The sequence below is a fragment of the Muscardinus avellanarius genome, assembly GCF_963383645.1.
Source record: "Muscardinus avellanarius genome assembly, chromosome: 12".
Lineage (NCBI taxonomy): Eukaryota > Metazoa > Chordata > Mammalia > Rodentia > Gliridae > Muscardinus > Muscardinus avellanarius.
The window spans coordinates 30,589,534-30,605,808 of record NC_137798.1 but is presented as its reverse complement, the minus strand read 5'-3'; the positions used below and the strand labels follow the sequence as shown (position 1 = coordinate 30,605,808).

The 16,275-nt window shown below is 44.2% G+C and overlaps 1 protein-coding gene across 1 annotated transcript; it reads left to right on the top strand.

The window, feature by feature from the left end:
* Positions 1–7,663: 7,663 nt before the first annotated feature.
* On the top strand, positions 7,664–10,973 carry LOC308270978 (granzyme B-like; the record flags this gene model as incomplete). The annotated part of the gene is made up of 5 exons (XM_080707125.1): positions 7,664–7,718; positions 8,727–8,874; positions 9,603–9,738; positions 9,829–10,089; positions 10,818–10,973. 5 exons carry the CDS (start codon positions 7,664–7,666, stop codon positions 10,971–10,973), a joined length of 756 nt encoding a protein of 251 aa, XP_080563251.1.
* Positions 10,974–16,275: the final 5,302 nt, after the last annotated feature.

Here is a 16,275-nt window from a genome sequence, read left to right as displayed (position 1 = left end):
ACATACCCCAAGAAAAGAAAGTTATAGACCAATATCCTTGATGAAAATAGATGTGAAAATTCTGAAGAAAATACTAATAATACACATTCAAAACCATATCAAGCCAGGCATGGTGGCACACGCTTGTAATCCCAGCACTTGGGAGGCTGAAACAGGAGGATCACACAGGTTCAAAGCCAGCCTCAGCTACTTAGTAAGGCTCTCAGCAACTTAGTGAGACCCTATTTCCAAATAAAATAAATTTTGGTCTGAGAATATAGCCTGGAGGTAGAAAAGCCCCTGAGCTCCACCCCCAGTACCACAAAAAAATCATATCAAGAAAATTGTACACCATAATCAAGTTGGTTTCATTCCAGGGATGCAAGTCTGGTTCAACATATGGAAATCAATATATATAATTCACTGCATAAATAGAATTAAGGACAAAAATATCACATGATCCTCTCAATAGATCCTGAAAAAGCATTTGAAAAAATTCAATACCTATTCTTGTTAAAACACCACAGAAAATGGGTATAGAAAGAACTCTTCTCAACATCATGAAGGCAATATACAATAAACCCAAATCCAACATCATACTGAATGGGGAAAATCTGTGAGAATTCCCTTTAAAATCAGAAACAAGAAAAAGATACCCACTATTATCATTCCTTTTTTTTTATTAATGCACTATCATCACACATCATAATGAAGTTCATACATGCACACAGCACTAAGTGAGCTTCCCCCCCTGGCTTCACCCTGCTCCCTCACCCTCTTTGTGCCAGCTATTACTCAGATAGAAAACTAATATCCAGAATATACAAAGAACTTAAAAGACTTAACACTAATAAACCAACCCAATCAATAAATGGGAAATTGAACTAAATATATACTGCACAAAAGAAGAAATACAAATAGCCAATGAATATATGAAAATATATTCAACAGCATTAGCAATCAGGAAGATGCAAATCAAAATTACACTGAGATTCTATATAACCCCAATTAGAGTGGTCATCATCAAAAAGTCAGACAATTAATGTTGGCATGGATGTGGGGAAATAGGAACTCTTATACACTGTTGGTGAAATTGCAAATTAGTGCTGCCACATGAAGATCAGTGTAGAGATTCATTCTCAGAAAACTGAAAGTGGATTCACCATATGATCCAGTTATACCAGTCCTAGGTAATCTCCAAAGGGATTTAAATCAGAATATTATGGTGATACATGCATATCCATGTTTATGGCAGCACAACTCACAATAGCCAAACTATGGAACCAGCCTAGGTGTCCATCAACAGATAAATGGATTACAAAATTATGAGATATAGACACAGTGGAATTCAATTCAGCTATTAAAAAAAAAGAACAAAATGTCATTAGCAAGAAAATGGATGGACCTGGCAAATATTATGTAAAGTGAGATGAGCCAGTCACGGAAAGTGAAGGGTCATATGTTTTCTCTCATATGCAGAAGCTGGGGAGTAATCAGGATCCAGAGGGACGGTAAGTAATGGAGGAAAACCCCAGCTGAAGTAAGGAGGGATCTAGTGGGGGTTAGGGGTGAGGGAGAATTGGTGAAGGAAACGTTTCTAGTGACATTATGTCCATATGTGAGAACACCAATGCCAATCTCAATGTCACGTGTGGGAACGGGAGGGAGAAGGAAGGGAACTAGGGGAAGCTCACTGAGTGCTATGTGCCTGTGTGCCCCTATCACTCGGAACTAGATTATGATGTGAAATAACACTGCACCAATAGGAGTATATGAAAAATTAATGAAGTATTCAGAGAATGAAGAGATAACCTATAGAATGGGATAGAGTATTTATAAATCAAGTGTCTTATAAGAGTTTAGTATTCATAATATGTGAAGAACTCTTAAACTCAACATTGAAGTGAAAAACAATGCAATTTCTAAAATGGGCCAAGGGCTGGAATTACCATTTTTCCAAAAATGGGCAAATGATCAGCAAACATTGGAAAAGATGCTCAAGGTTGTTAATAATTAAGGAAATGCAAACCAAAACCACGTCATCTGACTTCCCACCCACAGCAATTGATTAATAATAATAATAATAAAACAAGTATTGGCAACCATGTGAAGAAATAGCAACCCTCACATATTGCTAGTAGGAATTTAAAATATTTGGTGCTGGCACTATGGAGAATAGTTTGGCAGTTTCTCGAATAGTTAAATGCTGGATTACTATTTGGTTCAGAAATTCTATTCCTAGATATATACCCAAGAGAAATAAAAAGATCTTGTCCACAGGGAAATTTGTAAACAAATTTGTATTGTTAGTTAGGTGTGGTGACACATAATTTTACATTTATCATAATCTTTTTTTAATTTAAAAGTGTAGATATTACATGAGAAAAAACTGTTAGATCATATTTTCAGATATGAAAGATAGTTATTGAGTGATAAGAAATAGGAAAGTAATCTTGTTTTCTCTTTGCTTATTTTTTTATTTTACCACAACTTTAGAAATAAATTACATGTTAAATTTTAATAACTAGGAAAGACATACTATGGTGATATGCACTAATCGATTTTGTGAATGTGTGTACAGTGCTGGAGACTGAACGCAGAGCCTTATGTTTGCAGTACTCTACCACTTAGCTACATTCCCAACCCCTTTTTATATATTTATTTATGTGAGGGGGGGTACTGGGGTTCCTGGAAGCCCTTCTACCTCCGGGCTACACTCCCAGACCTATTTTTATACTTTTTTTAAATTTGGAAACAGGATCTTATTATGTCATCCAAGATGGCCTCAAACTCATGATCCTCCTTCCTTAACCTTCCATATCGCTGGGAATAATAGGTTTCTTCTTTCTGTCTTTCTTTCCTTTGTTCATTTGTTTGTTTTGGTTTTTGTTTTTGCAGTGTAAGGGCTCAAACTCAGTCTCTTGCATGTCAAGCAAGTGTGTTACCACTGAGCTATATTCTCAGCCCCTAACTAATCTATTTTAAGTGTGGAGAAAATGCTTGAGCTTCAGAGCTGAGGATAAAAGAAAATTGCATTTTATATACAACATTGTTCCAAGTATTTACAATACACTTCCACTGTCTATAAAAGACAGGCAAATAGTGTTAGTTTTCTTTGTAATTTCTAAATTTCCTTAATGAGCACATATAACTACAACCAGAAAAGTAATTTTATTACTAAATGGGTCACTGTTGGGCACATTAAGCTAAAGGCTTTGGTAGGTTCAGATGGCTGGCTACTAACAAGGAGGATGTTTACACTGGAATTATTTATTTTGAAACATAATATTCCTCCTAGAAAAATTGTAAAATACAGACTATATATGGAAACCAAAAAAAAAAAAAAAACAGAATCTGACTATTTCAAGATACAGTTGACTTTTGAAAAACATGGGAACAAACTGGATGGATCCATTTATATGTGGATTTGTTGGGGGATGGGAGAGACATTTGCAATAATTTGACAAAAGAACTTCAAAGCGTAGAAATATCAAAAAATAAGAAAAAGATTTTATGAATGCATAGAATATATTTAGATAGTCTATTTGACACTTCTTACCATAAAATATGCACAAATCTATTAAAAACAGTTAAAATTTAGCTGGGCATGGTGGCACACACTTGTAATCCCAGTACTTGAAAGGCTGTCAGGAGAATCACAGGTTCATTCCCAGCCTCAGCAACTTATTAAGGAGATATATATATATTTGGTGCATTGTAGTCATACATCTCAATGGGATAAAACAAAAACTTGTGGAGATATACATGCACATACCACCCAATCAGCCCCTACCCAATCTCTAACCCCTTCCCTCCCCCTCCCTCCTACCCATGCTTGGCTTCCTGATTAACTTTGATATGTTTAAGTACATCATGTGCTTTAAAGAGTTTCCCTTATCCTCCCTCTTATCCCCTCAGATATGTCACCTTCATTGTTCCTCTATAGGGTCCCTTCTTCATCTAGAGTTCCTCCTGTTACCCATTCTCCCTAATATTTTGCACATTAAGAAAAGCATCTGATTTCTTATTTTTTGTGTGAAATTTCATTGTAAATTCCATAATTTTGTTCTCCCTTATGGCCAGGCAAAATTCCATTGTGTACATATCCCATGGTTTTGAAATCCACTCATCCGTTGGCTGGTTCCACAGTTTGGCAATGGTGAACTGTGCAGCTGTGAACATGGTTGCTCATGCATTAGTTTGGTATTTAGGTTTTCATTCTTTTTGGTAGATACCCAGAAGTGGTATTGTTGGATCATATGGTAAGTTCATTTTCCTTTTTCTGAGGATCTTATATTCTCTTCTCCAAAGTGGTTGTACCAACTTGCCATCCCACCAACAATGTATTAGAGAATCTATTTCTCCACACTTATTCCCACTTACTGAAATCCTGAAAGCCAGAAGGTGAGTAACTTTGACAAGATGATCCACTCACAAGCAATTTTGTGTGTGTGTGTGGTACTGGGATTCTTGGAAACCCTTCTACCTCCGGGTTACACTCCCAGAACTATTTTTTATATTTTTATTTGGAAACAGGGTCTCTTAAGCCAGCAAGGCTGGCTTCGAACCTGCGTGATCCTCCTGTTTCCACCTCCCAAGTGTGGGGATTACAACCATGTGCCACCACTTTTTAACAGAGGTTACTTGGATCTGGAAATCTGCTGAGAGATTAGGTTAGGCAGCAGCAGCTTCTAGTGCTTCCTGGCCACACAGCTGAAGAAACCTGCTGGTCCTTTGCTGTATAGCAGGCCCCAGTTCCAGGCCTGCCACGCAACAGGCTCCAGGCCTGGCCTCGCTGGCTCCAGACCCAGCCTTGCCACGCGGCAGGCTCTAGGCTTTGCCTCACTGGCTCCAGACCTGGCCTCGACAAGCGGCAGGCTCTGGTCTGTCACTGTGGGCAGGATGTTTACAGAGGTTCCCATTTTTCCCTCTATCTATCTATCTATCTATCTATCTATCTATCTATTTTTTTTAAGTAGGAGAAAACAGCACATGTCATTTGTAGAAGCTGGGAGCCCAATTTCCTAGCAGCAATGGATTTTATCTCCCCACTGAAAGCAGAGGCTCATAGTCTCACCATGGAGAGCAGGATCCGCTGCTCCAAGCACACCCTGGCCCCCAGCACAGCACAGAGGAACACTGTGGCCATGAGCTGAGATCTCCCGAGATGCCCAGCAGAGCAAGCTGGCCCAACAATACGGGCGGGGCTCCCTCCAACTTGCCCCATTTTTCTTACATAGTATTTTTTCCAGAATTCCTGCACATGCACAGCAGGAGCAGTCTAGTTTTGGGGAGATTTCTTCAAAAATTCAAGGTGGATTGGATTGGATCTGTCTGCCTCTCTCGAATATTGGCTGCTGCTGCTGCCACCATCTCGGTCCATCTCCACAAAACTTTTTCTTACATAGTATCTTGTCCAGTGTTCCTGAGCATGTGGGGCAGGAACAGTCTACTTTTGGGGAGATTTCTTTAAAAATTCAAGGTGGATTTGATTGGATTTGTCTACCTCTCCTGAATACTGGCCTCTGCCGCCTTCTTGGTCTCTCCTAGAGTATGTTGTTGCTAAGTATTCCTGTGCATGTGTGGCAGGAGCAGTCTGCTTTCTGATCTCTTCTGGGATATCCCTCCAAAAATCACTTTTCTTGCAGTGACAGGCACTGTGCTGCCATCTTGCCTCTAATTCCTCCATTTTCTACTCTATCTCCTATATTTCAGATAGGAAGTCATGACTGGAAATGTTTCTGAGTGTTGTCCCAATCAGCTATTAAATCAAAATCTGTTGTCCAGGGTTTCATAGAGGGATGAATGTCCTATTTAGCCACTGCACTGCTCTGGCTGTGGTTGTCGTTGCAGCCACAGCCATCGCCATATTCCTCCCTCTTCTTCCTCCCTCTTCAATATTTTTCAATAAAACAGTACATGTCTTTCGCAGGAGCTGGGGCCCAAGTACTTAGTAGCAATGTGTTTTATCTCCCTGCCAAGAGCGGAGGCCCACAGCTTCACCAACGGAGAGCGGGTTCTGCTGCTCTGAGCGGACCCATCCCCAGTGCTGCGCAGAGGAACGGGGTGGCCAGGAGCACCCTTGGCTCCTGGGACATGTGGCGCCAGTCGAACCGATTGTGCAGGGCTCCATCTGACACACCCCGAACATTTTTTTTTTTATATAGTATGTTGTCCAGAGTTCCTGGACATGTGGTGCAGGAACAGTCTTTTTTTTTGGAAAGATTTCTCCAACAGTTCAAGATGGATTGGATTAGATTTATCTACCTTTCCAGAATACTGGCTGCCACCGCCGCCACCACCACTGCTATCTGTGCCATCTAGGTCTGTCTCTTCTCTCTTATATTGTAGGTAGGAAGTCATGGTTATAAATGTCTCTATATGTTGTCACAATCAGATATTAAACCAAAATCTGATGTCCGGGGTTTCTCAGAGGAATACATGTCCTATTTGGCCACTTCCAGCTATTGTTGCTGCAGCTGCCGTCTTGGCTCCTCCTTGTCCTGTTTCAAAATAAGAAATAAAATAGGACTGGAGGTATAGCTCAGAGGTAGAATTCCCCTGGTTTCAATCCCTAGTACCACACAAAAAAAGTTTAAACTTATCAGAACTTAACATATACAAACAGAGTATGTGTGCCACCATCCACAGTGGATAGAAATGCAAAGAAACACAAAGAGGCTGTATTAAATCCTAACTGCATCTGCATTTAGTACATCCTGTAACACTGTAATAATTCCATAGCCCCCTGCCATTGTGTCCAGTGCAGTATTTTTCTTTAAAAAATTGGTAAGGTTACATTTACCATGTGTATTTGTAATTAAATAAGGTTTAAAATTCCCCGGTAGCCAGGCATGGTGGCACATGCTTATAATCCCAGCATTCGGGAGGCCTAGACTGGAGGATCGCAGTTCATGGACAGCCTCAGCTACTTAGTGAGGCCCTCTGCAACTTAGTGAGATCCTATTTCAAAATAAAGAATAAAAAATAGGGCAGGGGGTGTAGCTCAGAGGTCAAATGCCCCTAGATTCCATCCCCAGACCTGTTTAAAAAAAAAAACCTGTACAGGCTATGATGATGAAGAGGTTTCCAGGGGGTTAGTAGGTGTTAGCCATGTTTTTTTGTTACCTTGTGTGTCACTCTGCTACTGCCCTTTCCACACTGTTGTCTGATCAATGATATTTCTATCTCTTCTGCAAACTGTGTTCAGCTCTCTAAGAGGAGACAAGGTCTCCAACATGATTGGACTAAGCACAAGAGATGGGTCTAAATGCACCTCTGCTTCAGAAATTATCCTGCATGGCACTGATGCCATTGATGATTCTGTCAATGGGAACTCAGGCTTCTGGGGCTCCAGGACCTCTGCTGGCCAGTACCACACCCTACAGTCTCCACCTTGTACCCATGGGTTTCTGCTCTGAGCTGACAATGGTGGTTCATCCTGAGTCATTAGCAGTGGGTACCAATGTGGTTTCTGTATGATTCTCACACGATTATTCTGAAGACGTCATCAGGCCAAGGCAGTGGGGGCAGGGAGCTTTCTTAGAAACCATCTGTAAAAAAGCACCATCAAACCAGAAGAATGGAAGGTCACCAAGCCCACTCCACCCTCTTCCTCTGCTTGGGGCTAAAAGAGAGCAAGGACCAAGCTCCAGGAGCTCTGAGCTGTGCAGCCTCCAGGAAGATGCAGCACCTCCTGCTCCTCTTGGCCTTCTTTCTGACATCCAGGGCAAAGGCAGGTGAGTGCCCGTCCCTACCCTCCAAGTCCCAACCCCATCCCACAGCAAGCGCAGAACTCCTGCCCCTTCTGCGCAACCCTGATTTGTCTATCTACCCAGAAAAGCTCTGCGCCCCAGACCCAGACCCACCGCAGAATCCCAGCCATGGCCCTGGGTAGGCTGTCAGCAGGAATGGGAAGCAGATGTATATTCTTAGAGCCCGAGAATATGAACCCACCCTCATCATCTGGAATGTGGAGCTTTCCTATAAGTGCATGGCAGAGGGAGGGAAACTGGAAAGGAGAAAATATTGACTTCTCCTGGACAGGGCAGAGCTGGCTTGGCCTGTGTCTGGGATGAGATATGCCCCCCACAACTGCAGGGGTGAGAAGTCTGGAGCTCAGTGGAACCCAGAAGGGGTGGACCTCTGTCCCCAACACTGTTTTTGCCTTTGCTTGGTCCCAAACCACCCAGTCCCTTTCTCCAATTCTCTTTGTGCCCAGGCCTTTTGTGCCACCATCCCCCATTTTCCTGTCTGAGCATCTGTGTCATACCCCAACTTTTCAGCTTTCCAGAATCCCACCAGCACTGCCCTACCAACGCTCACCCAGAGACTAACCAGAGCCAATAAGCTACATGCCAGGCACTAGGAAACAGGCTATGAGCACATCTAGATAGATACTCAAGTACTGGCCATTATTACTAACCCGCATCAGCCTAGACATCACAGGACTTGGATGGGTCTTAGAAACTTCCTACAAACAGAAAAGTCAGGAGAGGAATTATGAGGAGCCTCTGGGATGTCATTGTCCCTGGACAAGTGTGCTTACTTCCACATATCCAGGCAAGAAAATTCATGGCCAAGACCTGCTTTCCTTCCCTTTTCAAAAGAGAAAGCTGGGACCCCTTCCCTCAGCCCCTCCAGCTCTAGGCCATCCCAGTTACCCTAATGCCCAGCGTTTTAGACCCTCAAGCAGATGCCCTCCCATGGACTCAGTGGGTGTACACACAGACTGGCTTCTCTTTCAGTGGAGATCATCGGAGGACATGAGACCAAGCCCCACTCCCGCCCCTATATGGCCTATCTTCGGATCTTTGATAAAAAGTCTACAATGAATTGTGGTGGCTTCCTGATAAGAGAGGACTTTGTGCTGACAGCTGCCCACTGCTGGGGAAGGTGAGAGGCAGAGACCCATCCACACATGTGCCTGCAAACATTCCAGGACCCCTGCCTTCTTCCTGGGAGCTACCTGGCTCTCAGGGACATGTGTGCAGGAGATCCCTCTAGGGGTGGAAAAGAGGGTTGACCATGTCCTATTGGACGAGGGGTAGGTTGGGGCCAGAGGTATTACTGAGTAGAAAAGACCAGAGAGAAAAAGCTACCATATGCAGACCTAGGGGTATGTGTTGTCTTACTAGTGAAAGCAAGCAACAGATACCTCATGTGAGCTGGGCATGGTGGTGCACACCTGTAATCCGGATACTTGGGAGGCTGCGACAGGAAGATCACAGATTCTACACCAGCCTCAGGAACTTAGCGAGGCTTTCAACAATCTAACAAGACCCTTTTCAAAACAAAAAATAAATGAGTCTTTGGGTATAGCTGAAAGGCATAATGCCCCTGGGTTCAATTCCCAGTACCACACACACACCAAAAAAAAAAAACAAATTTCTCAGTTTTTCTGGGGGTGATCAACCTCGAGAACCTCTGATGCAGTCAATCCTGGCTTCAGAATTCTACCTCAACTGCTACAAGCCAAGGGCACTGTTCCAGCCCAGGATCCTCCTGCCCCTCAACCTCCTCTCAGAGGCAGCCTTGCTCTGCTCCCACCAGAGCCTGCTCTTCACAGCTCTGGGCTGTATCTTATCTTCTGTGCCTCCACGTCTTCCCTACCCTCTGTGCAGGTCAATAAATGTCACCCTGGGGGCCCACAACATCCACAAACCAGAGAGGACCCAGCAGGTCATCCCTGTAAGAAAAGCCATCCGCCACCCAGACTATAATTCTAATGACTACTCCAGAGACATCATGTTACTGCAGGTGAGCACACCCCGGCTGCCCCTGCCCTGCCCTGCTTTCCTTCCCACCTGGTGACCATCTCAGCTGGACTTTCTTGCCTCCTTCCCACAGCTGACAAGGAAGGCCCGGCTGACTGCAGCTGTGCAGCTCCTCAGGCTGCCCCCGGGCAAGTCCAAGGTGAAGCCAGGGACTGTGTGCAGCGTGGCTGGCTGGGGGCGCTTGGCCCTCATGGGAAGAAACTCGGACACACTGCAGGAAGTGGAACTGACCGTGCAGGAGGACCAGGAGTGCGAAGCCTACTTAAACAGTTATTACACCAGTGCCTACGAGATATGCGTAGGGGACCCGAAGACAAAAAAGGCTTCCTATAAGGTGAGACTGGACATCCAGCTGATGTAATTACTGCTGGTCCCAGAATTCTACTTCAACTGCTAAGAAGCAGAGGCACCGTTTCCCAGACCAGGGACTCTTCACAGTCTCCCCTCAGCCGCAGCCTTGCTCTGCTCCAGCTGAGCTCTGGGGAGAGGGGTGTTTGGAGGAGATCAGGAAACCCAAGCAGTGGGGGATTTCTTCACCCACTAAGCTGTGAGCGTTTTCCTTGGGAAGAGAATTGGGAGGGAACTAGGGCCTCTGCACTTACCAAGGGGCCTCTATGGAAGCTGCTTCCCTGGAACATGAGTTTCCAACACACCATGAACTCAGGTCACAGGTGGTAGAAACCTGTGCTCTCCAGGTGTGCAGTAATTACAACCAGGTGGCTCCTCAGAGTTGGTGGCTACCTTGGTCAGCAGGATCGTCCCCCGTGCCGGGTGTCAGCCCCACTCACCTGCCTCCATGTCCTTAAAAAGTAGCCTGGAACGCATGGTCCCTGAACCTATACAGGGAAAACTTCCAGGACCTGGGGGAGAGGACAAGGCTGGCTCCAGGGGCAAGGTGAATCAACAAGAATGTGCATGTCATACCTCACAGCCAAGGGCACCAAGAGCCTGCTGATCTCCCACACGCAGGCTGTCCAGGTCACCCTTGTCTGTGGTGGGTAAGGCAGAGAGGACAGGTCCAGGAGGAGCACTGACGAAGTCCTCCCTGCTCTCTATTTACAGGGAGACTCCGGAGGCCCCCTGGTGTGTAAAAATGTAGCCTATGGCATTGTTTCCTATGGACGAAATAATGGGACATCTCCACGAGTCTACACCAAAGTCTCCAAGTTCCTACACTGGATAAGGAAAACCATGAAAAGTCGCTATGTGGGAAGCTGACTGACTGAGCTCCCTATCTGTGGGGAGGAGGGGTTGTTGGGGATTGAACCCAGGCGTATTCTACAACCAAACTATACCCCCAGCCCATTTTATTATTTTTTATTTGGAAACTGAGTACCATTAAGTTACTGAGAGCCTCGCTAAGTTGCTGAGGCTGGCTTTGAACCTGAGATCCTCCTGTCTCATCCTCCCAAGTACTGGGATTACTGGTGAGCACCACCATGCCCAGCCGAGCCCCCGCTTTAACCACCACTTTGCTGGAGCTGAGTCCAGAATTGCATGGGGAAGGTACCAGAAATAAATGTCTCTTCGCTGGGAAGGCTGCTTCCTTTTTTATTCATTGTTCTTCATTCACAGGGACCAACCTTGTGCCCAGCGGGCCAGAGCCACATCCCGCTGTTTTCTGCTCCCCCAACACGCCTCCAAAGCCCCATGCAGAGCTGTGACCCAGCTCCTTCTCACCCACTCCATCTCTCCAGGGCTGCCACTGAGCACCACTGAGAGAAAGCATGGACAGCTCTTGTCCTGGGGCTCAGGGTGGACCTCTTACCTCCTCCCCTGGGTTGTATGGCAGAGAGGAAAGGGACAAGACCCTGGGTCCTGGAGGCCAAGAAGGAACTGCTCAGGGACTCAGCCCCACACCCTGGGCAGGATAAGGGCCCTCCTGAGTGGGATGTTTCTCTCCCACATCTTAGGGTGAAGTGGGAGGGTTCTGTGAGTAGCCCCTCATTTCCAACCTAGAATGAGTGTCTTCCCCTGCCCTCCTCTGAGATCAGGGCCAGCTTGGCCTCCCACCTCCTGGCTACCCCTTCTTCATGCCTGTTCTGAGTTCTCGGAGTCTGTCATCACCTCTCCAGACCAAGCTAATCTGAGCTGGCCCCTTCCTCATATTCCCCCACCTAGGACACCCAATGCCCCATAAAATTCCATTAGGGCCTTGCCACCAGTGTGAGCCCAGCGTGTACCCAGGCAGAGAGGGACCTCATAAGGACCAGGCCAGCGCTGCCACCATGCAGGGCCCATGGAGGACAGGGTTGGCAGCTATCTCTCCAAATTTTCTGCCCTATCTTTCTTCTCAGGACCAGCACAACCCCTTGCGTTCAGCCCAGTGCCCTCCCATGTGCTCAGAATCCACCACCAGGTCACTCAGCAGCTTGAGCCCCTTTCTGCCTGTCCCCCTTAGTCCTTGCTGGCCTCTAGGCTATGACTATGGTCACCTAGGCTACATACATTTTTAAGTTTAAAAGGCCTACCCTCAGCTACCATATGACCCAGGTATACCATTCCTCAGTATTGACCCAGAAGAATTAAGGTAGGCATACATACTATGGCAATACGTGCATACCCATGTTGACAGACGCACAGTTCAGAATAGAGAAGTTATAGAAGCAGCCTAGGCGTCCATTGGCATATCAATGGGTAAAGAAAATGTGGTATATGTACACAGTGAAGTTTTATTCAACCATTAAGAACAAGCCAGACATGGTGGCTAATTACACCTGTAATGTTAGTACTTGGGAGGCTGAGATAGGATTGCAACTTAGCAAGAATCTTTCCAACTTAGAGGAATCCTTTTTCAAAATAAAAGAGGGCTAAGGATGTAGTTCAGAGATAGAATGCCCCTGGATTCAATACCAAGTACCAAAAGAAGAAAAAGGAGAAGGAAGAAGAGAACAAGAAGGAGGACGGAGGAGAAATAACGTCATTTTCAGGAAAATGGGTAGAGCTAAAGAGCAGCATGTTAGGCAAAATAAACCAGTCTCAGAAAGTCAAGGACCTTCTGTTTTCTCTGTGGAGAAGTTAGACATAAGTGAAAGCTAGACAGAAAAACAAAAGAAAAGAAATGGGGAGACTTATGAAAATACAAGACAGGCCAGTAGAGTAGACAAAGGGGAGGAGGGGGAAGGAGAAGGGGAGGAAAATGAAAGGTACTGGGAAATTAAATTGACCAATTTACGTTATGTGCACGGACAAATATGTAACAATTATTCCCACTATTTTGTATAATTATAATTCAACAGTTAAAACAAAACACTTAAGAAAAGGGCTCCTTCCTCTCAGGAGAAGCACAACGTTTTCCATCAATCAGCAAACAAAAATCCACTGAGAGCTAAATAAACGCCACACCTTGGGGAAATACGGTAAATGCAGCGACAGACCCAAGTGAAACTGAAAGTGTTGAAGACTGCAAATTCTTCACATAGAATCAAAGTAATACAAGATGTTGCTTGTTTTTTGAGGGAGGAATAGACATTAGTATCTCTGTTTTTCAAGCTTAACATCATCTTTCTGGACAAATAGGAAATACAGGGTTACTTTCCTATATTGCTGTCCCATACACCACTGATTTTTAATAGCCCAGGAGAGAAGTACAGAAATGGGTTCAGGTGCCGTACCACGCAGAATCCGCCCGGCAGAGAATGGTGGAATAGGCTGCTGAAGACACCAATGGCAGCTGAGAGGCAGCAAGATTCAGATGCTGTCCGACAGGATGTGGTGATGCTTTGAGCCAGCAAGGGAGACATGGCGGTGTTTCCCCGCAGCTAGAGTGCAGGGTTCTAGAAAGAGAGGGGTGGAAGTAGGGGTTGCCCCTCTGGTTACTATGACACCTAATGACTCATGCACTAGGGTTTTTGCTTCTCTCCATAGTCTTGCTTTTTTCTGGTCTAGAGGTCTTAATTCCTAACCAATTGTGAAGTAAATGGGTTACTCGAGGACCTAGGTGATGGATCCTGATTTCCAAGTGAAGATGGGATTCACTGAGGTACCTGTCTTTTTTATGACTCTTAGCAAAAATTGGTGAAAGATTACTGTAGTCTAGTAGTGGAAACCCAGTAAGGCTCTTCAGGATTGAAATTTTGAGTCACTGTGTCAGATAAAGAATTCTACCAGGGAGGATACTTGAGGTGAGCGTCCTCTCTACAGCTTCTCAGAAGTCATTTCCTTCCACTCCTCACAATGATATCCCAGCTGCCTTGACCAGGGACCCTAACCACCTCTGTTTGGTCAACTCCCTTGAGAGTGAGGCCCTAGTCACCAGAAGACAGGGCTACGACAGCTGAGCTGAGATCTACGTACTGGTGACCAACACTGTCTATCACAGGAGGGAGTGGATAGTTAGGATTTTGACACAGGAGTGTACTGCTGATCCCCACTCTCCTTGACATGTTATTTAATGTTTCTTGGCCTGTCTGTCCTCTTTAAAAGTGGCTAATAATACCTATAATAATAGCTATAATAATATAATGATAATAAGAAGCCACATTAGAGTGGTTAATAATAGCTCATAGTATATCTCTTATTGCATATATTTGTGGAGTACAAATCAATTTTAGAATATATATATATATATATATATATATATATATATATATCAGAGTAATTAAACCAAGCTGAATTCCATAATCATCAACTCAAATACTCTTTTTGGTAGTAAGGGCATTTGAAGTTTAATGTCTTTGCAATTTTAAAATATACAATACCTTATTAACTTCAGTCATCATGCATTAAAATACACCTCAAAGAACTATTTCTTCTGTCAAACTAGAAGTTATACTCTTTAGAGTTTTTTCTTTTTTATTTTGTTTCTTTGGAGTTTATTTGTTGTTTGTTTGTTCGTGTTTGTTTTTGTTTTGTTTTGACTTTCTGTCCCTCCAAAACCCATTATTTCTTGTTTTATTTCTTGTCTTTTGAACTTACAGTCTTTAAGAACTAACTTCAGCAGAGGTGTAGTCTCCTAGCCATGCATTCTTATTTCTGAGTGCACATCCGTATTACATATGATTCATAAAACTGTGTATAAGTTGATTTGTCAACAAAATACTACATTTTATAAACAACTAAATAAACATATTAATTTTAATAATTTTTATTTTGCAAGCTTTGCTCATGTCCCAAATATATAAATCTAGTTCCTAAAAAATCTCAAAAGCCTATAGTACCTAAAAAAAATATATATCCTGCCTGGTATGGTGGTACATTTCTATAATCCCAGCTACTTGGGAGACTAAGGCAAGAGGACCACAAGTTTGAGGCCAGCCCTCCTCGCAAGAAAAATAAATTTGTGTGTGTGGTACTAGGGATTGAACACAGGGGTTTTCTACCTCTGAGTTAGCTCCCAATCCTATTTTATTTTTTACTGTTAAACAGGGTCTTGTTACATGGCTGAAGCTGGCCTTCGACCTGCAATCCTCCTGTCCAGCCCCCAAAGCCCTAGGACTAGAGCTAAGGTTTTTTTTTTAATTTTTTAAGGTTCAGAGATGTAGCTCAGTGGCAGAATGCATGCCTACCACGCATAAGGGCCTAGGTTCAATCCTAATGCCACAAAATAAGTCAAATAAACATCCCTGAAAATGATCGTCTTTGTCAAGGAATTCTTTCCACTGAAAAAGAAAAAAAAAAAATTTCCCCAATTCAGTTTTTGTCAACATAATGCAGTACTTAGTACTTAGTATTAAATGAGAAAATACCTAACAAACAAAACAGGCAGCAATTCTATAAACTGCCTATATTTCATCCTCACAGAATTCATTTAGGCAGATACTTAAAGACTACTTTATTTTTATTCTTTTTTTTTTTCAGTACTAGGGATTGAAACCCAGGGGCATTATACCTCCGAGCTACACCCTCAGCCCTATTTTTTTTATTCTTTTTTTTTTGAAACAGGGTCATACTGAGTTGCAAAGGCCCTCACTAAGTAGCTGAGGCTGTTCACGAACTGTGGTACTCCAGACTCAGCTCCCGAATGCTGGGATGACAAGCGTGCACCACCACGCCCGGCTCTTCTTCTTTCACTTAAACACCCTAAAGCCTATGGCAGACAGTTCTCTCCTAAATGACTGCACCTGGACATCTTCTGTTCCACCAGCTCTTCTTGCAGCATGACTTGAGCACTCCCCTCAGAGGCAAGGTCCATGGAAACCTCCTTTTTAATGTGGGCTTGGGCTTTAGAGTGTAAGGACATGACTTCTCCTTGGCTCCCATTACTGGGAAAACACTACTCTGGGAAAGCCAACCACCATGTTCAAAGGAACAACCCCAGGAAAGGAAAGGAAGCTCCCAAATAGCAGCCAACAGAGGCGCCCATGAAGGAGTGGGTGTGGCTCCAGCCCCAGGTCTCAGGCCAACCCTACTGAGGCAGAGGGGAGCAAGGGCGAGCTAGCCATCAACCCTGAACCATCCAAGCTTCCTGGACACAGGCAATGTTCTTACTCTTTGAACCCACAAAACTCTTAGCTGCTGCGATGCACCCTCTTCAGCAGTACACCCACACCACTGTGTCCACACCTGTGACCTCACCTTT